The sequence below is a fragment of the Vombatus ursinus genome, unplaced genomic scaffold (genome assembly GCF_900497805.2).
Source record: "Vombatus ursinus unplaced genomic scaffold, bare-nosed wombat genome assembly UNPS02009205.1, whole genome shotgun sequence".
NCBI lineage: Eukaryota > Metazoa > Chordata > Mammalia > Diprotodontia > Vombatidae > Vombatus > Vombatus ursinus.
In genome coordinates this window covers 5170981-5197814 of record NW_020948983.1, presented here as the reverse complement: position 1 = coordinate 5197814, position 26834 = coordinate 5170981, and the positions used below count along the sequence as shown (strand labels likewise).

Here is a 26834-nt window from a genome sequence, read left to right as displayed (position 1 = left end):
CACTTTGCTTTCTTGCTCTCCTTTTCTTTAGAATATTTTTATTGTTGTTGTTGTTGTTACTGCCACCTATATAGTGTTGTGATCCTCTGTCCATAGTTCTTCAGGCACTCTATCAGATCTAATCTCTTAAATCTATTTTTCACTTCCACTTCGTATTCATAAGGAATGTTATTTAGGTCATACCTATATGGTCTGATTGTTTTTTCCTACTTTCTTCAATTTAAGTCTGAATTTTGCAATAAGAAACTCATGATCTGAGCCATAGTCAGCTCCAGGTCTTCTTTTAACTGATTAACCACCTTTGCCTACAAGTATATAATCAATCTAATTTAAATATTGACCAACTGGAGATGTCCATATGTAGTTGCCTTTTGAGTTGTTGAAAGTGTTTGCTATGATTGGTGGGTTGTCTTGACAAAACTCTATTAATCTCTGCCCTGCTTCATTATGTACTCCAAGGTCAAATGTCTATTCTTCTTATTTTTTTTTATTTCTTACTTTAGCATTTCCTACTCTATGATGAATGTGACATCTTTTTAGATGCTATGTCTAGATGTTGTAGGTCTTCATTGAACTGATCAACTTTTGCCTGTTTGTCATTAGTGGTTGGAACGTAAACTTGTATTATCATGATATTGAACAGTTTGCCTTGGATTCAAATAAATAGCATTCTGTCATTTTTGAGATTATTCCCCAGTACTGCTATTCTCACCTTTTTATTGACTCTGAGGGCTACTCCATTTCTTCTAAGGGCTTCTTGTTCACGGTAGTATATGTAGCGATACCCTGAATTAAATTCACCCATTCCCATCAATTTAAGTTTACTAACATGCAAGATGTCACTACTTAATCTTGTTGTCTCCTGTTTGACCACATCCAGCTTATCATCATGGTTCATAGACCTTACATTCCAGGTTCCTACACAGTCTTTATAGCATAGGACTTTCTTTTCATTAGCAGACATATCTGCTGCTAAGCTTCCTTTCAGCTTTCGCTTACTTGTGTCTTTAGTACTATAGCTACTTGTATTTGTCTTTCACTCTTCCCAGTAGTGTGTTGAATACCTTCTGACATGAAGGGCTCATCCTCTGATGTCATATCTTTTATCATTTTAAGACTTTTCATGGATTTTCTTGGCAAAAAGACTGGAGTAATTTGCCATTTACTTTTCTGGTGGATTACATTTTGTCAGAAGTCTCCACTATGACCAGTCCATCTTGGGCAACCCTGCATGCTCATAGTTTCATTGAGCTATGCATGACCCTCCAACATGACCAGGTAGTGATCCAGGAAAGCAATAATTTTTATAACATGAATTGAAATGATCTTGCACAAACAAAACAAATGCAGTTAAAATTGGAAGAAAGGCAGGAAATTGAGGAGAGAGAAGATTCCCAACAAGTTTCTCTGAAAAAAGCCTCAGTTCTGAAATCTATAAGAAATTGAGCCAAATTTATAAAACAAGACACATTCCCAAATTGATATATGGTCAAAGGACATAAAAAGGTAGTTTTCAGAAGAAATCAAAGCTATAATTAGTCAGATGAAAAAAAATGCTAAAATGCTCTCAATCACTAATAGAGAAATGCAAATTAAAATAACTCTGAGATACCACTGCTCACCTAAATTGCATAACATGATACAAAGGGAAAATGACAAATGCTGGAGGAGATATAGAAAAATATGCACATTAATACACTGTTGGTGGAGTTGTAAATTGGTACAACCATTCTGGAGAACAACTTGGAAGTATGCCCAAAAGGTATGTTCATACCCTTTGACCCAGCAATACCATAACTAGGTCTGTATCCCAAATAGATCAAAGAAAAAGGAAAATGACATATATGGACAAAAATATTTATAGCAGCTCTTTTTGTGGTCGCAAAGAATTGGAAATTGTGGGGATGCTCATCTGTTAGGTAATGGTTGAACATACTATTGTGCTTTAAGGAATTATGAAGGAGGTGGTTTCAGAAAAGCCCGAGAAGATGTATATGGATTGATGGAAAGTGAAGAATGCAGAACTAGCATGATATTTTACACAGTAATAGCAATATTGTAATAATAATCAACTGTGAAGACTTAGCTACTCTGATCAAAGCAATGATTCACAACAATTCCAAAAGTCTAGTGATGAAAAATGCTGTTCACCTCCAAGGAGAGAACCAATGAACTCTGGATGCAGTTTTTTTTTTCACTTTATTTTTCTTGCTTTTTATTTTATTTATTTATTTATTTATTTATTTTGCAAAATGACTAATACAAATATTCCATTATGGCAATTTTGTTAAAAATTGTTCTCCTCCCCATTGTAAATTACTTCACCTGTATAATGAGCATCATATTGCTTGCTTTCTTAGTGAGTGGGATAGTAGTTCTAGGGAGGCAAAGAATTTGAAACTCAAAATTAAAAATGAATGTTAAAAACATATTTTAAAAAATGATAATTTTTGAAGAGGCCACAAGAGTATATGTATATTAATGCACTGTTTCATTTTTTTTTTTTTTAGTGAGGCAATTGGGGTTAAGTGACTTGCCCAGAATCACACAGCTAGGAAGTATAATGTGTCTGAGGCCAGATTTGAACTCAGGTCCTCCTGACTTCAGGGCTGGTGCTCTATCCACTGCACCACCTAGCTATCCAACATTAATGCACTGTTAATGAAGCTGTGAATTTGTGTAGCTGTTCTGGAACACAATTCATAATTAGCTTCTCCTTACTGTTTCTGAATCAGACACTTCATTTCTAAGTTCTGGTCACTTCCTCTGGCTACTCCCCATGCCTGGACTGCTCTCACTCCTCTGTGTCCCAAGTAAAATCCCATGTTACAGGAAGCCTTCCCCAACCTCATAATGGTTGTACCTTCTCTGTTTTAAGTATTTCCTCTTGATGCTGTATATAGCTTGTTTTTTACGTATTCATTTGTTTGTTGTTTCCCCATTAGATTGTGAGCTTCTTGAAGGCAGGGACTGTCTTTTGCCTTTATATCCTCAGCACTTAGCACAATGCTTGGCACATTGTAGGCACTTAATAAATACATATTAACTAACATGCTGGCTCATGGCTTCATAGTTGGAGACTTTATCACCCAGAGGCCCGCAATAGCTTCATTTCCTCACTATACACCAGGGAAAGGGGCCAAGTTGTATCCAAGGGATTCATTTACATGTATTTCCTATTCTGGCTCTGAGGCCAATCAGAAGTCTGACTTTTTTGTTGTTGTTGTTGTTATTGTTGTTTTTATCACATGGTTAGTGGACTGGAAATAATCATTTCTCAAATAGAGAGTCAGAACCTTTCATTTTGCATCATCAACCAATTCCAGAAAGACCTTACTTGGCACTTTCTTGGAAGTAAGTAGAACACAGTGGGAATGCTCTGGAGATAGTGCTCTTATTGATAGTGTCCTGTTAGAACAGTAATACTACTACTAAACCTATACTTTAAAGAGATCAAATAAAGAAGAAAAGGATATGTTTGTTGTTCAGTTATATCTGACCCTTCATGACTCCATTTGGGGTTTTCTACTACTCCAGTATCTTTGCCATTTTCTTCTTCAGCTCATTTTACAAATAAAGAAACTGAGCAAACATGGTTAAGTGATTTGCCCAGGGTTACACAGCTAGCAAGTGTCTAAGACTGGATTTGAACTCAGGTCTTCCTGAATCTGGGCCCATAACTATATCCACTGCACCACGTAGCTGCCCCTAATAAAAGGGCATGTAGGTGTGGCCTTAAATTACAAGATCACATAAAGTTTCATTATTTCTTCATTTAAAATAATACAAGTATACGTGACACTTAGAGTAGTCCTTTTTGGTCATTCTTCTCCTATGCCAGTCATTCAATCAGTATCTTTTTCTATGTCAGTCAGTCAATCAGTAACCATTTATAAAGTACCTACTATGTCCCAGGCACTATGCTAAACTCTCAGTATACAAAGAAAGGCAAAAGACACTTTCTACTTTCCAGAGGCTCAGAGTCTAATGGAAGATACAACATACAAACAACTGTGTACAAAGAAGTGAAATGCAGGGTAAATTGGAAATAATCATCAACAGAGGGAAGTCGCTAGAATTAAGAGAGAGATGGTCAGAAAGAGCTTCCTGAAGAAGATGGGGTCTTGACTAGGCATTGAAGAGAACAGGGGAAGGCAGTACGTGGAGTCAAGGAGGTAGAACATTCAAAGTACTATCTTTTTTAAATATTAATCATGACCAAAAGGCCCAAGAATGGAAAGAGAAAGTTAATTATAGACAATTTCTATATATTACCTACTGTGAACCAAATGTTGTGCTAAATGCTCTGCAAATATTATCTCATTTGTTCCTCATAAGAACTTTGGGAGGTAAGTGCTATTATTATCTCTTCTTACAACTGAGGAAACTCAGGTAAATAGAGGTTAAGTGGCTTGCCCAGGGTCACACAGCTAGTAAGTGTCCAAGGCTGGATTTGAACTCAGGTCTTCATGACTCCAGGCACAGCACTCTATCCATTGTGCCACCTAGCTGCTCAACTGAAAGATAGTCTTGTTAACAGAAAAATACACTGATGATTACCTTCATTTACAAAGGACAGATCAAAGATCATCTTGATATCTTAAATTTTGTCTTATAATAAACGTGAAAGTTTTTGTTATATACAATCTTTCTTTTATGGGACAAATTTGTTGTTAGTTCTCTAACCTTATAGAAATATCTATTAGGAGAAGAGATGCTTTTAAGTATAACTGTAAATATATTATAATTTAGCCACCTATTTGCTAAATTAATATAAGAATTATTTCATGAACATATATATCATTAATATGTTTTGATTTGGCTGAATGTGTGAATAATATATCCACAATAATTTCTGGTTATAGCAGTGAAAATAAATTGTTTCTCAAGGGGACACATTTCTATGACATTTCTGACTATAAGTAATGTATATGCATATTTGATTAAACATGAATGCAGTCAGTTAACCCTTACCATCACGAGCAGGGATAACTTTTGTCCAAGGGATCTGAGGAAACATTACTGCTTCTCCAGAAAAAAAGATGAGGGTTCAAAATAGTTCTGCTTTCAATGAATTATATTCCATTCAATTCAATAAACATTAATTGCCTATTCTATGCAGAGTTCTATGTTAGTTTCTCAAGGAACTAGAAAGATAAATAAAGCATCCCTTAACCTCAAGGAGTTCATAGTTTATTGGAAGGGTATAGCTAATATATTAAAGGGCTTGTAGGGCACAGATATACAAACTACAATGTGAAGTATAACATAAAAATAATATGCAAGCCATACAAAGAACTTGCCTGATCTTCTGACAAAGGACAGATAATTTCTGATTGGGAGCATTGCAGGTGATGAGCACTAATGATCCCTACAAATACAATATTTTACCATGCTGGCACTTCCCTTATGCTGTGGTTCTGCTGGTTTTTGCTAGCTGATGAAATGTATATTCCATCATGACTGTATCAGTTAAAATTGATTTCTTCTCATTATAAATATACATAGATGATATCTTTAAAAGCTTATAGCTATCTCAAATTTATTCAACATATATAAATGAAAGTCTATATAATAAGCTGTAGGAAAGAAGAATTAAGGTACTCACCTTTCGTGGTTGATGTAGAAGTTATTTTATATTTCCATCATTTATAATCAGAACTGTAGTTATTGATTGCCATAGTTTTCCTTGACAATAATTGTTTCTGAAACAAGGGACATTTTCTACAAATGCTGACACTTTAAGTGAAAATAATTGCAGGAAGGTAAAATATAAAGCCTTCCCTGACAAATAGCTTTTTAATGGCATCACTTAGGAAATCTATTGAAAATTGCTTGTGTTTTGTCTCTGTATGCTGGTATGTCTCTTGAAATACTATATTCTGACATGTTCTAGAAAGGAAAATAGCTATTTTAAGCATTAAATATATTTTGAAAACTTTTTTTCTTTTATAAATACAAAAGTTTTGTGGGGCTAATGCTTTTGTTTCTTCTTCACCTGCTAATGAGATTTTGGAAAATATTTATTTTCCAGGACAGAAAACTTAAAGATTTATTTAAAACATCCAAGTATATTTTCTTCAAAGTGGAACTTAAAATGATTATGGATTTGGAATCTGAGCACAAAGTGTGTATTGTTTAGTGCCAATTTAGGAATTTTTACTAAAGGAAAAATGTTATTAGGTACTTGTTTTACTGAGCCATACGTTTTTTCTGTGTGAGCTGTACCAAATAGACAAAGATATGTTTAAAATCCCTTCATCTTCTGATCCTGTGATTTTATTCAAATGAACTTAAGGCATTAAATTCTAAGAAATTTAAGGTATTACATATACATATCTCATTGTCTGTATATCACCAAATTCTTAACTTAAAGCTGGAAAGGAACTTAGAGGTCACCAGGTTCAATCTCTTCATTTTACACATGGGGAATCTGAGTCTGAGAGAGCTAATGTGACCTGCCTAAGGTCACTAAGATTTGAACCCAGGACCTCTTACTACAAATCCATTATGCTTTCCAGTGTAGCATGTTTCATTATATTTTATAATGGATGATGAATTTAGGGCATGATAATGTTATTTTAGAGACATAAAAAAAAACACAGAGAGGATGTGTTTATCATATAGTAATATTACAACAAAACCTTACTTCCTGTACTCTGAATCCTGTGCTTTATTCATTCTGTGGAAATAACTTTTTTATAATTTATGTAATTTATAATATATATAATTATGTATAATTTATATATTATATATTTATTTTTATATATTTATAATATATAACAACTTTTTCATATTTACAAAGGTTGTTGAAAGGGATTCTAGGTATCCACCAGCTGCCCCTGGTATCCAATAATATAATCCAAGTAGTATATGTGATTTTTAAGGAGAATTTTACATTAACGCAGATCTGGCATGTTTGAATGCATCCATTAATCTGTAATCACATTGGTGGGGGATTCCCACTCCAGCAATGGAATCTATTCATTCTATCCATAATCTATTCATTCTTTTTCCTTATGGCTGGACTCTTGTCCATGACCTGCCTTTATCCTCCATAGGGCATTCAGTCAATGTCCTGGCATTTTTCCTCTTATTTTACAGTTACTAATTCAATGGATTCCCATTGAAGAATACAGATTATCTCTTGCATTCACCACACTGAGATTGCAGTTTTCTGGCAATACATCTCTCTGATGATATTTCTTCCACTACTTCTGGAATATAATTCTTGTGTAGCAAAGTTTTACAGGCTCATCTCTTTTGATGACCATTGACCCTAATTTTTTGGAGACTGTGGTATTCTATGACTTGTAACTATACACTCACTCAATAAACATTTATTAAGCATCTACTATGTGTTAAACACTATGCTAAACTCAGAGGATAAAAAAGAGGAAAAAAATGGTTCCTGCCCTCAAGGAGATGACAGTCTAATAGGGGAAACAATGAACAATCAAATATAAACAAATAAGATAGATGTAGGAAAATGGGAATTAATTAATAGAGATAAAGCAATAGAATTGAGAAGTTAGGAAAGGTTTTATATAAAAGATGGTGTTTTCTGTTGAGACAAAGGAAGCCAGGGAGACCAAGAAGTTGAGATGAGGTGTGGGAGTAATCCAGGCATAAGGGACAACTAGAGAAAATGCCAAGTTGTTCATATAGTGAGGAGAATGTCTCTGAATTGAAGAGTATATGGAGTGAATAAAGTTTATGAAGACTGGAAAAGTTGGGCATGGGGACTAGGTTATGAAGGACTTTGAATGCCAAACAGACCATTTTGTATTTGATGCTGCAGGCAATAGACAATCACTAGAATTTATTGAGTAGGAGATTGACATGGTTTTACCTGTGCTTTAGTAAAATCACTTTAGTGGCTGAATGGAGGATGATTTAAAATGGGAAGACAGTTGAGACAAACAGACCCACCACTAGGTCCAGGTATGAGATCACGGAGACCTGCACTGTATTAGCAGCCATGTCAGAGGAGAAAAGTGGGAATGTATTTGAGAGATGTTGCAAAGGTCATGTCAGCAAATTGGAAACAGATTAGATATGGTAGGTTGAAAGACAGTGATGAGTCTAGACTGACACGTTTTGAGCCTGAAGGACTGGAAGGATGATGTTGTTCTTATCAGTAATATGGAAATTAGCAGGTAGGGAAGGTTTAGGGGGAAAGATAATGAGTTTCATTTTAGACATATTGAGTTTAAAAGGTCTAAGGTCTATCCAGTTTGAGATATATGAAAGGCAATTGGAAATGAGAAATTGTACGTCATTAGAGTAGTTGTGGCTAGATAGGTATATTTGAGAATAATCAGCATGGAGATGGTAATTAAATACATGGGAGCTGATGAGATGACCAAATAAAGTAATATAGAGGAAAAAGAGAAGAGGACTCAGGACAGAACTTTATGAATATATGCAGTTAGAGGGTGTGAGCTAGACGAAGATCCAGCAAAGGAGACTGAGGAGTGCTAAGACAGGTGGGAGGAAAACTTGAAGAAGATGGTCTTGAAAACTGAAAGAGAAGAGAGTATGGAGAAGAGTGTGATAAACAGTGTCGAAGGCTCCAGAGAGTTCTAAGAGGAAGAGGATAGAGAAAAGGCTATTGGATTTTGCAATTGAAAGATCATTGGTAACTGGAGAGAGCAGTTTTGGTGAAATGATAATGTTGGAGGTTGGATTATAAGGGGTTATGAAGAGAATAAGAAGAGAGAAAATGGATTGTTATATTGTAGATGGCTTTTTTAAGGAGTTTAGCCATAAAAAAAAACAGAAGGGATAATAGGATAATAATTAGTGAGGATTGAAAGAGCAATTGAGAATTTTTTTGAGGATAAAGGAGACATGAACATGCTTGTAGGCTGTAGGGAATGAGCCAGTAGAAAGTGAGAGATTGAAAATAAATGACAGAGTAAGGATAATAGAATAGGGAATTTGTTCAAATTGAGGGAAGGAATGAGACTGGTTGAGCAGTTAGACAGGTTAGACTTGATAAGGAGTAAGGTCACCTCATCCTATGAGAGAGGATGAAGGAGGAGATACTTGCAGAAAGCTTATGAGTGAAATGAGATGAGGAAAAGATGACAAGAGGGAGCTCCTGCTGGGTTGGCCTTAATTTTTTTTCTGTAAAATATGAGTAAAAGTTCTTATCCAACAGTGTGTGGAAGAGGGAGTGCCATAGGAAGTTTGAGGAGGGATGAAAAAGTTTGGAAGAGTCACTGTGAAGAATGAGATTGGTAAATTGATAAGGCTGATATAGAAGGATTGCCTAGCATCGATGAAGGCCCAGTTGAAGTTGTGAAACATTAATTTGTAGTGAACCCAATCAGAATGATTGCATGATTTTCTTTAGCTTCCATTCAGTAGCACATGTGTAGGACTGAAAGCAATCACGAATGATAATAGTGATCCAAAACTGAGGCTTGGCAGGGTGCATTTGGCAAAATAATAAAGGGGACTAGTAATGCACAAGAGGAAGATAGTGTAGAGTTGACTCCTTAGGAGGTTAAGTGAGAAAAATAAGAGATAGTGACTAATTCAGGGGAAATAGCCTGGGAAAAATTGAGAGGTCAAGGGATTGGAGGTCATAGTAAAGACAAAGAATCCAGTTTTATAAGGGACTGCAAAGGGAGAGGTAAAAATCTGATAGTTTATGGTCAAATAAAAGGGTTTTGGAAGTCTTGAACATGGAAGTGGTTCACTTTGGGTCAAAGGCATGACCATATTTTGAATGTGGCTTAGGTGGGGTGAAGGAGTAGCTTATTGAAAGTGAGTAGGTTAAGAAAATGGTGGTTTGAATTTTTGAGTAATATGTATGTTGAAATCGCCTAGTGTGAGGACAGGTGTTGAAGAGGGGAGAAAAATTGTAAGTCATGTTCCTAATTCATTGAGGAAGGAAACGGAGTGGTTTGAAAATCTGTAGAAAACAACTATCAAGACTTTGAGTAGAAGATATGAATAGCATGAATTTCAAGGTAGGAGAGGTTGCTGAGTGATGGAGGTAGGAGGAGAACCTGGAAGTGGCAATGGGGAACAAGAAGAATCCCAATTTCCTTATCTTGACCAGTGAGCTAAGGGGAATGAGTGAAAGTAAAGTCCATAATGGAAAGGGTGGGCAGGAAGGCTTTATCCTCAGTGGGGAGCATGGTTTTAGTAGCAGCTATATATAGTATCTCTTATCTATTGTGAAAAAGAGGAATGTTTGGGGGCAGCTAGGTGATGCAGTGGATAGAGCACTGGCCCTGGAGTCAGGAGGACCTGAGTTCAAATCCATCCTCAGACCAAACACTTGACACTTACTAGCTGTGTGACCCTAGGCTTAACCCCAATTGCCTTACCCCCCCCCAAAAAAAGAGGAATATTTGTTTCAAGGAAAAGCTTGGATTCTGTAAAAGTACTGCACCATTTCCCAAAGGCAATCTTGCCTGTGGTTCAATGCTATGCTTCAATTCTGGGTCTACCTCATTGTCCAAGAATAGTGTTTATTTGAAATGAAGATATTGATGGCTCAACTCTATGGATGGTCCACCTAATTCTGTATCATAGTTTTCTTCCTCTATTTTTGTTCTCTTTCCCTCTCTACCTTTCTCTCTGCCTCTCCCTCTCAATTCATCAGCTCCTATGAATTTCTCTGACAGAGACTTGACATTTAAATCCCTTCAGCAGTGATGAGACATGTACACAGAAAAATAAATACCAAAAATTGACACCAAATACCAGAAGCCAGTACTAGATGCTGAAGGAATCAGGATATTTTTATTTAATAAAACAAGAATATGTGTGTATATTTTGAGGAAGTACAAGAAGTTTGCATAAGATCATGGAAAAATCTGTTATTCTTCTGACTGGATGAAATTTTCTTTTGTCTTCAGGTTTCATTTATATTGCTATTCTCAAGATAGATATGATTCCATTGTCTAGAACTATTTCTACTAGTTGGACAAGGATGTCACATTTAGAGTACCAAGAGCTAAATGAATTTGTGGTCTGTCCCCTTTTCTACCATATTGTTGCCATCACTGACAAAAGGAGACTACTTTTTCTTTTTTCTTTTTTCTTTTTCATAATTTGTCATGCTGAAATAATTCATCAGCAAACACACAGACTACTACTGAAAATTTTCTTAATGTTCTTAGGTAGACTTGTGCTTAGAAAGAAGATATAGTTTTTTTTAAAACCCCCCCCGGATTATACTCAAAATATTTCTTCTTCTTCTCCTCCTCCTCCTCCTCTCTCCCTCTACCCCTTTCCTCTCTATCCATCTATGTGTAGGGTAAAATAGCCTTACATTTCTATTTCACCTTTCACCTCTAAGCACACTTAAAGGAGCTACATTAAAATTAATTTGTAAGTATGTATTAAATATCTACAATATCTTAAACATTGCTGTAGGGTTATCAGGTCAAGATATAGGGGTTTTAATTTTAATTAATTTGTTGGTAATATAAATCTCCATTCATACCTACCAGAGAAGCATGACAGAAGCATTATTATGATTCTGGAAGATGGCTCATAGTAAAAAGATAAGCATTTAAAGTTTGACTTGCTTAGATGATTAAATTTTATGTTCCTTATTTTTAGTCAGCAAATTAAAATCAGGAATAATGAAAATTACATGATAAAATTATTAAAATATAGTAAATGCTTCAGTGCCAAATTTTGTAGTCCAATGGAAAAATAGAACATAGCATATTGAAGGGTTTTATGTAGAAGCCAAAATTGTTTTTAGTACATTTGGCATTAATATCATTTAAGCTGACCCTAGCTTTTTGTTTTCTTTTCTGCCTGTAGTTGTCATCAGTTAGTTTCTGAATATTGAATATGGGTGTTTATAGGAGGTGACAATTCACTGTGGCTGTCATCTGATGACACTAGTAAATAGTCTGCCCTTTGGCCGCTTTAGCATTTATCATCTATAACAGAAGCCTAAATAAAAAAAAATCATCTTTTGGCTATTTACTCTTTCACACAGAGAGACACTGTGTAGTGCAGTACAGAGACATTTTTTGGGAGCATCTAGGTAGTTTAGAATTCTATTAAGTGCTTCCAAAACCTCAGCATTTATTCTCATTCACCTATAGAATTACAAAAGCTATGCCCATTTGAAATCTTTCATCAGGTCTTATTTCAATTAGTATTTCACAGGCAATTGGTGGCACAGTGGATAGAGTGTTGGAGTAGAATTAAAAATGTTGTTTTCTTGTAGTTGGTGTTGTTATTTCAGTTGTATCCAACTTTTTGTGACCCCATTTTGAGATTTTCTTGGTAAAGATACTGGAATTGTTTGCCATTTCCTTCTCTAGTTCATTGTACAGATGAGCAATCTGAGGCAAACAAAGGTGAAGTGACTTGCTCACAGTCACATAGCTCTTAGGTGTCTGACATCACACTTAAAATAAGGTTTTCCTGACCCAGGTCCAGCACTGAATCCACTGAACCACTTAGCTGCCTCCTAAGAGTTAGGAATGCCTGAGTTCAAATACAGCCTCAGACATTTAATAGCTGTGTGATCCTGGCATGTCATACAACCTTTTGTCTCAGTTTCCTCAATTGTAAAATGGGGATAATAATAGCACCTACCTCCCAAGGTTGTTATGAGGATCACATGAGATAATATTTGTAAAAATGTCTTAGCCCAGTGACTGACACATAATAGGCACTATATAAATGCTTATTCTCTTTCCATTCCCTTAATATTTTAAATGGTGGACCTGAGCAATTATAAAAAATGTTTATATTATATCTGAAAGATATCCTGATATCTTTTTAGTAATTTGTCCATTTCTACTAAAATAAGTCAATTCCTTCTAAAATCATCTAAAACAAACTGACAAATATAAATGCCAAACACTTAAGTTGAAGCACAGAACTCATTCCTTTCATTTGGTAATGTATACCTATAAGTTGTTTGGGGCTTTTACTTCTGAAAAAGGCCCAAGATGGAAATAGGAATTATCTACATTTAAAAGAATTCAGAGTGATAAACAATATAATATCATGAATAAGCTGAAAAATGCAACAGTTTTTATGGAAAGTATTTATAAATAATTTATTTGGAGATTGCTATATTGGAAAGAGCTCTAAATTATGAGGAATTAATTGTGGCCCTTATTCCAACTAACTTCGTGGCCTTTGATCAGTCATTGAGATGTCAAACCGTATTTTCTTCATCTGTAACATTAGCATAAAATCAGCTAACTCATGGATTTGCTATTTGGATCAAACTTGATAATATGGAAATGCTTTAAAAACATAAAATCCACCCACAATGAATTAATGTACCTATTTTTCTACATCCCCTCCAACATTTCTCATTTTTTTCCATGTTTTAATGAGCTCATATTCTAATAAGGGAGACAGCATGTATATAATTAAGTGTAAGGTGGTATCTCAGAATTGTTTTCATTTGTATTTCTTTAATTAGTGATTTAGAACATTTTTATGTGACTATTGATAGCTTTGATTTCTTCTTCTGAAAACTGCCTGTTTATATCATATTAATTGGGAAATGACTTGTATTCTTATAAATTTGGTCATTTCCTTAGGTATTTGAAAAATTAGGCCTTTATCAGAGACACTTGGTATAATTTGCCCCCCAGCTTTCTGCTTTCCTTCTAACAGTAGCTGCATTGGTTCTGTTTGTACAAAACCTTTTTAATTTAATACAATCAAAAATACCTATTAGACATCTCATGATATTCTCTGTCTCTTGTTTGGTCATAAATTCTTCCCTTATCCATACATATGACCATGGTGTCACCCTTTATGTCTAAATTATGTACCCATTATGACTTTATTTTGGTATATGGTATGGCATGTTGGTCTATACCTAGTTTCCAAACTGTTTTTCAATTTTCCCAGCAGTTTTTGTCAAATAATGAGTTTTTATCCCAAAAGCTTGGATCTCTGAGTTTCTCAAATACTATATGACTATGTCATTCACTACAATATATTGTGTATCTATTCAATTCTACTGCTCCTCCACTCTATTTCTTAGCCAGTACCACATTGTTTTGATGATTATCACATTAAATACAGTTTCAGATCTGGTAGGCCAACTTCCTTCACATTTTTCTTTCATTTTTCTTCATTTTCCCCTTGATATTGTTGATCTTTTGTTCTTTCATATGAATTTTATTATATGCTTTTCTTGAGTCTTGTATTTCAAAATCAAAATTTCTTTTCAGCTCTGGTCTTTTCATCAGGAATGCTTGAAAGTCCTCTATTTCATTGAATGTCCATTTCCCCCCACCCCTGAAGAATCATACTCTTTCACTGGCTAAGTGATTCTTGATTGTAATTCTAGCTCCATTGCCTTATAGAATATCATATTCTAAACCCTCTGAATTTTAATGTAGAAGCTACTAAATCTTGTGTAATCTTGACTGTGGCTCCATAATTTTTGAATTACTTTTTTTCTGCCTGCTTAAAGTATTTTGTTCTTGGCCTGGAGCCTCTGGACTTTGGTTAGACTATTCCTGGGAGTTTTCATTTTGGGATCTCTTTTAGGAGGTGATTGGTGGATTCTTTCCATTTCTATTTTGCTGTTTCATTCTAGGATATTAGGGCAGTTTTTCTGGATAACTTATTGAAAAATATGAAGAGGCTCTTTTTTTATCATGGCTTTTATCTAGTCCAATAATTTTTGAATTATCTCTCCCTAATCTACTTTCTGGGAGAGTTGTTTTTCCAATGAGATATTTCACATTTTCCTCTATTTTTTTTTCATTCTTGTGATTTTGTTTGATTGTTTCTTGATGTCTCAGAGAGTTATTAGCTTTCACTTGCCCAAGTCTGATTTTTAAGGAATTATTATTTTTTTTAGGCAATTGGGGTTAAGTGACTTGCCCAGAGTCACCCAGCTAGTAAGTGTCAAGTGTTTGGTCTGAGGCCGGATTTGAACTCAGGTCCTCCAACTTCAGAGCCAGTACTCTATCCACTGCGCCACCTAGCTGCCCCAGGATTTATTTTCTTCAATGAGTTTTTGCACCTCCTTTTGAATTTGGCCAATTCTATTTTTCAAAGGAGTTGTTTTCTTTAGTGAATATTTACACATCTTTTCCCATTTTTATACTTTTTTTTAAACCAAGCTGTTGTCTTTTTGTTCATGATTCTTTTGCATCATTCTCATTTCTTTTCTCAACTTGTCATCTGTCTCTCTTATTTGATGTTTTTTAAATCAGGAGTTCCTTTTGGGCTTGACACCAATCTTCATTTTTATTTGAGGGTTACTATATAGCTGTTTTGACATAGTTGTCCTCTTCTGAGTTTATATTTTGATCTTCCCTGTCATCATAGTAACTTTCCATGGCCAGATTACTTTTTTTTTTTGTTTTTTACTCATTTTTCAGACTATTTATTGACTTTTAATTTCATTCTAAAGTTGGGCTCTGCTCCTGGAATAGAGAGGGCACTTTCCCAAATCAGGTTTTTCATGCTGTTTTCAATGCTAAATCTTCAGTTCTTCTAAGGTGGAGGTGTGTCCACTGCTTTCCTGGCCCATGCTGTGGTCTGTGAGTGATCACATGCTGTCTTTTCTGCTTTCGACCTAAGACCAGGATACCTGGTCCTCTGTGACTACCACTCTAGTGTACTAGTGCTCCTCATCATCATGTAACTACGAACATGGTCTGTGAACTAGATTGTTGTTTGGTCAATGCAACAGAGTGCCTGCAAAATGTCCCCTGTAGTCTCTTTATGACTAGTTTTCTGTCCCTCTTCACATCTGTGGGTGGAGAGATCAGGGAGTTGCTGATGATGATTCAGTTGCCCCCAAGGCCTGCACTGGCTTGCTGCAACAGGGCTTGATGCTGGCTGTCCAACTGGAACGTGCTCCACTCTTACCTCAGTGAGGCAGACCTTTTCTCTTGATATTCTAAGTTGTCTTGAGCTGGAAAGTTATTTCATCCCATCCTTTTGTTGGTTCTACCACTCCAAAATTCACTTGGAAGCATTATTTTAAAGTTATTTAGAAGGGAATGTAAGAGAGCTCAGGCAAATCCCTGCCTTATTCCACCATCTTGGCTCTGCCCTCTATTTATAGTACTTTAAGTTTTGCAGAACACTTTACAAATATATCTCAGTTTATACACACAACAACTCTAGGAGGCAGGTACTATTGTTATCCCTATTTTACAGATGAGAAAACTGAGGCAGAAAATTTCAATGACTTGTCCATGGAAGCATAAGTAGTAAATGATGTTGAATTTGAACTCCAATTTTCTTCAATCTAAGTCAAATCCTCTTATACATTTTGACAACTAGCTCTCAAAAGGCAGCCCATTTTACTTTTTGAATAACATTAATGGTTAGGAATTTTTTTCTTTACCTAAAACCTACATTTACCTCTCAAGGGTCTTAAAGGTGTGAAACAATTTTAATAGATGGAGATAAGTCAGAAAGACATTTCGTCTATAGGGAACAGCTTAAGCAAGAACAAAAAACAAGAAAACTATGCAACCTATTCACAGAAAAGGAAAAAAAACCAACAGACCTGGAGAACAGGTTTGTGAAAGGAAAGAAGAAGCATGTGATAAAGTTAGATGTTATATTAATTAATGCTGTTAGTGGTGACCCTAAGTCATCAAGAAGGGATATTCTATTTAAGAATCCAGCTATATAATTGTTGTATTGAGATTTCAGGAAAAATTTATTTTTTTCAAATTTTGATTATAAAAAAGGATTAATGAGTTATTTGTAATAAAATCATTTGGGTAGATAAGACATTACCATACTATTGGCTATCTTATTGAAGAAAGCAATAGTGGGTATTAAATACTTGCCTGATTCTCCTACCTAAACTCTCTTTTGGATCATTTGAGGGTCTTAAAACAACAATGTTTTATTCTTTAGAATGTCATGTTATATATGATGTGTACTTTTCTTCTTTATGTGAGAATTAATGGGTTTGATAATTGTTGCACTTAACATATATTTATTAGTTGAAAATTATTCCCATGCTTTTAAATGGAACTTTATGATTTATGTTTGAAAATATCCTGAGATATTAGATGGAGAAAATAATTGTATCAGTCTTTTACAGGGTTGATTTCATCCATTATTAAGTTTTGAATGAAACTCTTATTCATTTGTTCTTATTTATGTGAAGAAAATCACATTGACTCACCAATGTTTGATGGTGAAGGATGTAAAAAGAGTACAGATTATGTAATCATTTGCAAATGTTTTATGAAGATCCACATATGATTAGTGATATGCAAATTAATACCCTAATAACATGATACAAATGAACTTCCTATTATAAAGTCAAGTATTTTAAAAATAGTGCCAATTTTAGAGTCTTAGAAACCTAAAGGGAAAGGACAGATTTACTAAACTTTATACTTACTTGCTTTTCTTTTGATTTACAGATTGCATTTTCACAACACAATACTATCATGGATCTTGTGCAGTTCTTTGTCACCTTCTTCAGGTAAATTGCTTTTGCTGACTTTTGACTTGTTAAGCCTGCGTTGTGATTTATGTCCTGTCAATATTTTATGTCATTTAGAAATTTTTTAACCTTAAAATATCACACTTCATACATTGAAAGGATTTATTCACTTAAGTGCACACCTCATTGAGCAGAGGAAATCTTAAACTCTAACTTGCCTTGTCTTATAGAAGATCTTACTGTTCTATAATATAATGAGAAATACTTTGGGGTTTTTTGTGGAAATGAGTTTGCAGGAATATGGGTTCTTTAGCCTAGGTAATTTGTAGGCATCTAAATTAGATGATCACAAACTGCATATATTTCAAGTGCTATGAGTAGACACACCTAAGTTAATTCAAGTTAATTTATTTCAGATTTTTATGGAATTCCTACTGTGCTAGACCCTGTTAGAAACAGAAAAGAAATTATTTCATATAATCTTTACCCTCCAGAAGTTTATAATGTAGACATAGTAAATGTGTTGTTAGATGAGGGATAAAAGAATCACGGAATTTTAGAACTGAAAAGGACCTAAGGGGTCATGTAGTCCAGCTGGTGCAGGAAATGTATCAATTCTATAACACAACTGAGAAGTGGTTATCCAGACTTTGGGTTAAGATTTCCAGCAAGGGGGACCAACCACCTCCATAGGCAGCCTACTCTGTGTTTGGGACTAGAGAATTGCAAACTTTTTCCTTTCCTCTCAACAACTTCCACTCATTGTTCCTAGTTTTTCTCTCTTAGGCCAAACAGGAAAATATCAAGTGGTTCTTAGTGGTAGGTGACAGCTCTTCTTGAGGACAAGTCTCATGTTGACCCTAAGTCTAAGTCTTCTTTCATCCTCACAAAGTTTTCTTAAGATGACAGATTTGATCAGTAGAAGACAAGACTCTCTCTCTCTCTCTCTTTCTCTCCCTCTCTCTCTCTCTCTCTCTCTCTCTCTCTCATTCCCTCTCTTTCCATACACACACACACATTCTTTCATTCAACAACAACACCAAAATGCATTAAACATCTACTCTGTGTAGTATGATTTGGTGAATAAAGAGAGTCAGGAAGACTTGTGTTCATATTTTGCCTTTGATACATGCTAACTGGGTGACCCTGGGCAAAGCTCTCAATGTCCCAGCCAATAAGACTATAAATTAGATTGATTTGCATCAGTAAAGGAAGTTCTTCACTGGATGCTCCCTACACCAATTAAATCAATGGTTCAGTTTATATATGTATGTATATATATATATATAATTTTATATATGTTTATATTTATATATACACACATGCATATGTATGTATGTATCTATATCTATATGTCTGTGTGTGTCTGTGTATGTGTGTGCATATATGTATGTATGTAATCATGAGATCATAGGATTTAGTCCTAGAAAAGACTCTTTAAAGTCATCAAGTCCATTTCAATTTTATAGATGAGGAAATGGAGTCAAAGAGAAGTTAAGTTACTTGCTGAAAGTAACACAACTAATAAATGTCTGAGGCAGTAACTTAACTCAGGTCCCTCCAACTTCAAGTCCAACAGTATACCAGATAAATACCCAGTCACTACCTTTAGGAACTTAAAATCTAGTAAGGGGTGATGAAATATAAACCCAGATAATTATAATACAAAATAATAAAAACTCATTTATATAAAACTTTATAGCTTTCAAAGTATTTTCCTCACAACAGCCCTACTAGGTGTTACTGCAAGTATTTTATCCCTATTTTCTAGATTAACAAACAAAAGTTCAAGGCGACAGTTTTTGACAGTTTTTCTAAAGTCAGCATTTGAAGTTAGATTTTCTTATGCTAACTATGTTGTCATTCATTACTGCCACATGTGATTCACATACAAGCATTTTAATCATACTGTCTCCATTATATTCCTTTTCTATGGTACACATCCTACAAAGGAAAACAATACTTAAGAGAACAAAATAGCATTACATTAAAACAGTGCAAAGTTTTAATTATATTTAAAATTTTTCTTCTATAAAGATTCAATTATGGAAATGATCCAAAACATATTGGACATTTTGTACCTTTGTAATTCTGAATAGAAATGAACCTTTTAAAGCTATTAGCTGGGTTACAGTATGTTTGTGGACACTAATAGAAGTTACAAATGAATGAATATTCTTAATGTATAAAAATAGAACTGTTCTTTGATGCAAAATAATGTTGGATTGAACAGTTCTGAAAAGTTCAGATATCTTATAAAAATTCACAAAGCTGAATATATATGCAAATTGCATAAATATGTTTAGGCTTCCCACTTTGATTTTTAAAAATTGTTAGCTTCTTTAAATTCAATAGTATTTTATTAAGTAAAAGAAATTTGGTGTTAATGTGAACCTTGTCTTAGCGATGGTTCTGTTTATTTAGACTGTCATTAGATATGAAGTGAAGTAAAATGTTCTAATTGTTGTGCAGGACAAAATACGTTTGATAGGTGTTTTTGTCATTTAAATTTCTTCAAGCAATGAAATGTAAATTGTTTTAAGATTGTTTTATTGTTGAGGAATAAAATGCCCAGAATATTTTGAAGTTTATTTTCTATACATCACTAAGTTAGAAAGTTTTTCAAGTAGAAAAATATGCTGAAACAAAGTTAAATTAACTATAAATTTTAGATCCCCAAATTGATTTGAACAAAGTTTACTCAAATATTTCAATGATAATTACTATTATGTGGGTACTTGGTAAGAGTGAAACATTAGGCAGTTCTCTTACCTTTTAGTCCCTGGGTATCAAGATACACAGTAACAGTCATCATTCTTTCAGGTCAGTAATATATGCTATCAACATTGTTACTATTATTATAGACTCTATTATTATAATTGGGAGAGGTGAGTATGAAAGCTTTCCAACAAGCCATGGTTACAGGGTGGTCAGCCATAGAGGAGGGTAATTTCCCCAGAAAAAAATTGCCTTGTACCATAAGTGTCCCTAGAAGTTCACTTGTTGAGACCAATCTTTGTTTGAAGAACATACACAAACACTCTTGCAAAAGTTTATACTCAACTTGAGCTGACCTAGATTTAAGGCCTCTGGTAAATCACTTTTCCTAAGTATCAGTGTCTTAGTCTATAAAATGGTGGAACTGAAATAACCTCTCTGATTCCGTACAAATCTAAAGATTCTATAATTATTTGATATATCGTAGAAGAGTGGAACATTGGGAAGTAATATAATAAAACCTCATAAATTTGAATCCAAAGAGAAGGGGAATCTGAATTATCAAAAAGCCTCAATTGTTAAGAATGTTTTATTTTTAAAATTTCTTTTTAATTTATGGAATAAAACAATAATTTCCAAAATATAGTGCAATAAAAAAGATAATTGTACATGAAACCACAAATATGCAATGCACAACTTTTTATTCCTTTTAAATATACAAAATTATCAATGTAAATTTGTTTTTTTTCTTTTTTCTTCCCTCCCCGCCTCCTGCCCTAGAGATGGCTATCATTAAACACTAATAGGTATATATATATATATATATATATATATATATATATATATATATACATATACATATATATATATACACACACATATATATACACATATATATACACACATATATATATACATGAGTGGGTAAAGTTATTCTATACATTCTACTATTTATCAATTCTTTTTCTGGATGGAGACTGCATCTTTCTTCATATGTCTTTTGTAGTTAATTTGGGTATTTATAATAGACAAAATAACATTTATTCGAAGTTATTCTTAAAACTATATTGCGGTTACGTGTATGTTGTTTCTTGGATCTATTGATTTTGCTCTTCATTATTTCATGCAAATCTTTCCATGTTTTTCTAAAATCATTGAACTCATCATTTTTTAGAGCGCAGTAGTATTCCATCATAATCACATACCACAACTTTTTCAGCCATTCCCCAATTAATGGGCACCCTTGCAATTTCCACTTCTTTGCCACTACAAAGGCAGTTGCTATAAAGGGTTCTTTTCCTTTTTCCCTAATTATCTTTGGAAATAGACCAAGTAGTAGTAGATAAAAGAGCATATGCAGTTTAATAACTCTTAGGGCAAAATTCCAGATTGCTCTCCAAAATGGTTGGATCATTTTACAATTCCACCAATAATGAATTAGTGTCCCAATTTTTCTACATCCTCTCCAACATTCATCACTTGCCCCTTCTATCAATTTTGCCAGTTTTGTAGGTGTAAAAAGGTATCTCAAGGTTTTTTTTTAATCCACATTTCTCTAATCGATAATAATTTAGAGCATTTTATATGTCTATAAATTGTTTTGATTTCTTCATTGGAAAACTGCCTGTTCATATCCTTTGACCATTTATTAATTGGGAATGATTTGTATTCTTAATGATTTGACAAATTCTTGATGTATTTTAGATATGAGATCTTTATTTGATAAACTGTCTATAAAATTTTCCACAATTTTCTGCTTTCCTTCTAATCTTGGCTATATTTGTTTTTATTTGTACAAAATATTTTTTGGTTTATTATAATCAAAACTATCCATTTTACAGCTAACTTTGTTCCCTATCTCTTGTTTATTCATTAATTGATCACCTATCCATAAGACTGATAAGTAACATGTTCCATGTTTTCTAATTTTCTTCTAAAATCTCTCTTTATATCTAGGTCATATAACCATTTTGACCTTATCTTGGTAAATGGTATGAGAAATTGGTCCATTACTCATTTGTGTCATACTGCTTTCCAGTTTTCACAATAATTTTTATCAAATAATGAATTCTTATCCCAAAATCTTAGGTCTTTATGTTTATCAAATACAAGATTATTATGTTTATTTGCAGCTGGAAATTGTATACCTACTTTATTCTATTGATATATATATTTCTATTTCTTAGCCAATACCAGATAGTTTTGATAATTACTGCCATATAATACAGTTCAAGATCTGATAGTGCTAAACCACCTTCCTTTATACTTTTTTCATTATTTCCTTTAATATTCTTGACTTTTTGTTTTTTTTCCAAATTAATGTTGTTATTATTTTTACTAATTCAGTAAAATAATTTTTGTTAATTTAATTTGGAGGGCATTGAACATATAAATTAGTTGTAGTAAAACTGTCATTTTTTATTATGTTAGCCCTGCCTACCCTTGAACAATTAAGATCTCTCCAATTATTTAAATCTGATTTTATTTGTATGATTTTTTTTTCATAATTTCATTTTCATCGTTCCTGGGTTTTTTTGGCAGGTGTACTTTCAGGCATTTTATATGGTCAAGAGTTATTTTAAATGGGGTATTTTTACTGCCTCTTTTTGCAGAGTTTTGTTTGTAATATGTAGAAATACTGACGATTTATGTTAATTTATATCCTGCTTCTTTGCTAAAATTATTGTTTCAACTAACTTTTTAGTTGAGTCTTTCAGATTTTTCAACAATATTATCATATTATAAGCAAAAAGAAATAGTTTTATCATCTCAATTTTTGAGTATTTTTAAAATTAAATGCTTTTTATTACTTTCAAATACAGTCTGTAATCTAACTAGGCTAACAGTGTATTACCTCATAGACATGCTTAGGTCATCTGCCTTGATTACCACATTAGAAAGATGTATAATTGCCATAGAATATGTATGTTAATGGGTGCTTCTAATGTACTTGATACTTAGAGAGTTTTTTTTTTCTCTCAGTTATTTGAGGTATCATCCACTCTACTCCTCAATATTACTTTCATTAATAATTTTCACTATCTAGGAAGTCTCCTCATGAAATGTTACCTTTAGCCCAGTTCCTGTTTCCTCATTAATAGGATTAAATTACTGAATTTGTTTAATAATTCAATAACAAATAATTGGATTAAATTTATTGAATTAATAGAATTTTTAGTTTAGTACTTCTTCTAATATCATAAGTTCTTTACTGCAAGATCATTTAGCCTATGTCTCAGCGAAAAAGACTTCAAATATTTGATAAAACTGACATTACTTGACATAACTCATTACTTGACATTGTGCTCTGTTTACTGGCTAAATTAATCTGCCTTTAATGCTCTGTTTTTTCTACCTTCATGTTGTATAGGAAGAGTTATCAGTTCCATCAATCTCCAAAAGAATTCTGAGTCCACAGAAGCATACTTGTATCAGTGAATTTAACTGAAAGGAACCTAGAATGATCTAGTTAAATCCCATCTTTTTTTGGGGGGGGAGGAATGAAGAAATGGAATTTCAAAGAATTGAAATAACTTAATGAAATGACACAATTAGCAAGTAATATTTAAAGACATCTTCAGATCTAACATTTTTATTACATCCCAATCCTTCCTCCCATGTGCAAGAGAAATAATAAATTAAAATAGTAATTTAATGAAAAAGTAAAATATATTTTCCTGATGTGTCATATGGGGAAAATAGAAAGAAAGTAGAAAGGGTCATACTTTTGGAGTAAGACAAGATAAAACGACAACCAAGAGAATAATGGTAATCAAAAGGTTACAAGAATTAGGGGTGAAAAAAATTGAATCTCTATATGAAAATATGAAAATGTCTGCTAACTTGTTGTAGGATTAAACTATACAAAAATCTGAGCTATAAAAATGTATATATATATATGCATGCATATATACATATAAGTGTATATATATGTGTGTATGCTTGTATACAGTATATATATACACATACATACATACCTACATATACATACATACATGCATATATACATATACATATACACATATATACAGATATATACAGCTATGTATATGGATATATACATATACATATACACATACACATATATATGTATATGTGTGTGTATATATACATATATACACATATATACATATATCTATATATACATATCTATATATACATATATATACACACACACACACACACACATATACATGTATATATATGTATCAGGTCCTCCTGACTCCAGGGCCAGTGTTCTATCTACTGTGCCACACAGTTGCCTTTAAAAATGTTAAATCTTAAAGAAACATAAAATAAGTTAAATCTGATTGAAATAATTCACCTTTTACACACAATATATTCCAGGGGATGTGAACAATATTAAAATGAATATATTAACTATTTCAGATCAGTATTGTTGCAGATCTAGAAACTGTTTGACATAGCACATGAAAACTTAATCACTAAAATTGATTTACAGTCGTAGTGGGAGTCAATAGCATCATTATCAAGTAATAATGTGACACAACTAATGTTTTAGAGTAGTGGAGGACATTATTTCCTACCAAAGAAAAACCCTCAGTATACTTTGACCCAACAGAGATACTGTTTGATAACCGTAGGAAGTATCATCTTATGCTGCTGTGAATAGATAATAACTGATAAAACAACATTGACAGTGCTTCAATAATGGACAAGTCCAAATACCTCCATGAAAAAAGACAATAATAATACTCAAGAAAATGTGAAGTGATCACACATAATCCAAAAACAGAGCTGTATTAATAATATCTTTTGGTTGTAATAATATCCTGAACTAAAAATATAATTATTTTCTTTTTTTCCCTCAAGGAACTTTTATTATATTGGGAGAAAATATATATACATGAGAATGAACACAATATAAACAAAATAAATAAAACCTAATTTTGGGAGAGAGACACTAAAAGCTAAGGCAATCAGTAAAGGTGGTGGCATTTGAGCCATCAAGATTTGAGGGAACTAGGAATTTCTTTTTTTTTACTTTTTTAAATTTTTAAAATTTTTTATTTTTTTGAATAAATTTATTAGTTTTCAACATTTACTTCCACAAGATTTAGAGTTCCAAATTTTCACCCCATTTCACCCCTCCCCCACCCAAAAATGGCATGCATTCTGAATACCCATTCCCCTAGTCTGCCTTCCCTTCTACCTCTCCCCCCTTCTCTTATCCCCTTCACCTTCAATTTTCTGATAGGGCAAGATAGATTTCTGTACCCCATTTCCTGTATTTCTTATTTCCCAGTTGCATGTGAAAACTTTTTTTAAACATGTGTTTTTTAAGACTTTGGGTTGCAAATTTTCTCCCTTCTTCCCTCCCCACCCACCTTCATTGAAAAGGCAAGCAACTCAATATAGGTTATACATGTGCAGTTATGCAAAACACTGTGAAAAACTAACTCTATTTCTCTTAATCCTATCCTGCCCCCCCCATTTATTCTATTCTTTCTTTTGACCCTTTCCCTCCTCAGAAGTATTTGCTTCTGAATACCACCTTTCCCAGTCTGCCCTACTCTCTATCATCCCCCTACTCTCTTGTCCCCTTCCCCCCCTATTTTCCTGTAGGGTAAGACAGATTTCCATACCCAATTGAGTGTGTATGTTATTCCCTCCTTAAGTCAAATCCTCTGAGAATAAGATTCACTCTTTCCCTCTCATCTTCCCATTTCCCCTCCACTGTAAGAGCCTTTTCTTTTCTGTTTTTTTTGTGAGATGATTTACCCCATTCTACCTCTCCCTTTCTCCTTCTCCTAGTATAATCCTCTTTCACCCCTTAATTTTATTCTCCAAATGTGACCCCTTCATTTTCAACTCACCCTGTGTGCTCCATCTATCTATCTACACATACATATAATTTTTTCCCTCCAACTACCCTAATAATGACAAAGGTCTCATGAGTTACAAATATCATCTTTCCATGCAGGAATGTAAACAGTTCAACCTTATTAAGTCTCTTATGATTTCTCTTTCCTATTTGCCTCTTTATGTTCCACTTGAGTCTTGTATTTGAAAGTCAAATTTTCTACTCACCTTTGGTCTTTTCATCAAGAATGCTTGAAAGTCCTCTATTTTAATGAATGAGAATTTTTCCCCTGAAGGATTATACTCAGTTTTGCTTGATAGGTGATTCTTGGTTGTAATCCTAGCTCCTTTGCCCTCCAGAATATTATATTCCCTGCCCTGCAGTCCCTTAATGTAGAAACTGCTAAATCTTGTGTTATCCTGATTGTATTTCCACAATACTTGAATTGTTTCTTTCTGGCTGCTTGTAATATTTTCTTCTTGACCTGGGAACTCTGGAATTTGGCTATAGTATTCCTAGGAGTTTTCCTTTGGGGATCTCTTTCAGGAGGAGATTGGTGGATTCTTTCCATTTCTATTTTGCCCTCTGGTTCTAAATTATCAGGGCAGTTTTCCTTGATAATTTCTTAAAAGATGATGTCTAGGCTCTTTTTTTGATCATGGCTTTCAGATAGTCCAATAATTTTTAAATTCTCTCTCCAGGATCTATTTTCCAGGTCAGTTGTTTTTCCAATGAGATATTTCACATTGTTTTCTAATTTTTCATTCTTTTGAATTTGTTTTACAGTGTCTTGATTTCTTATAAAGTCACTAGCTTCCAATTGCTCCATTCTAATTTTTAAGGAAGTATTTTCTTCAGTAATCTTCTGGGCTTCCTTTTCCATTTGGCCAA

The 26834-nt window shown here is 33.6% G+C and overlaps 1 protein-coding gene across 4 annotated transcripts in view; it reads left to right on the top strand.

The window, feature by feature from the left end:
• Positions 1 to 26834, top strand: part of ATRNL1 (attractin like 1) — a 1209934-nt gene that overhangs the window by 635233 nt on the left and 547867 nt on the right. For all 4 annotated transcript variants that reach the window (XM_027852049.1, XM_027852052.1, XM_027852050.1 and 1 more), the window contains one exon: positions 17379 to 17440. In XM_027852049.1, the coding sequence (XP_027707850.1) occupies positions 17379 to 17440 (62 nt within the window). The remainder of the gene's footprint in view (positions 1 to 17378; positions 17441 to 26834) is intronic.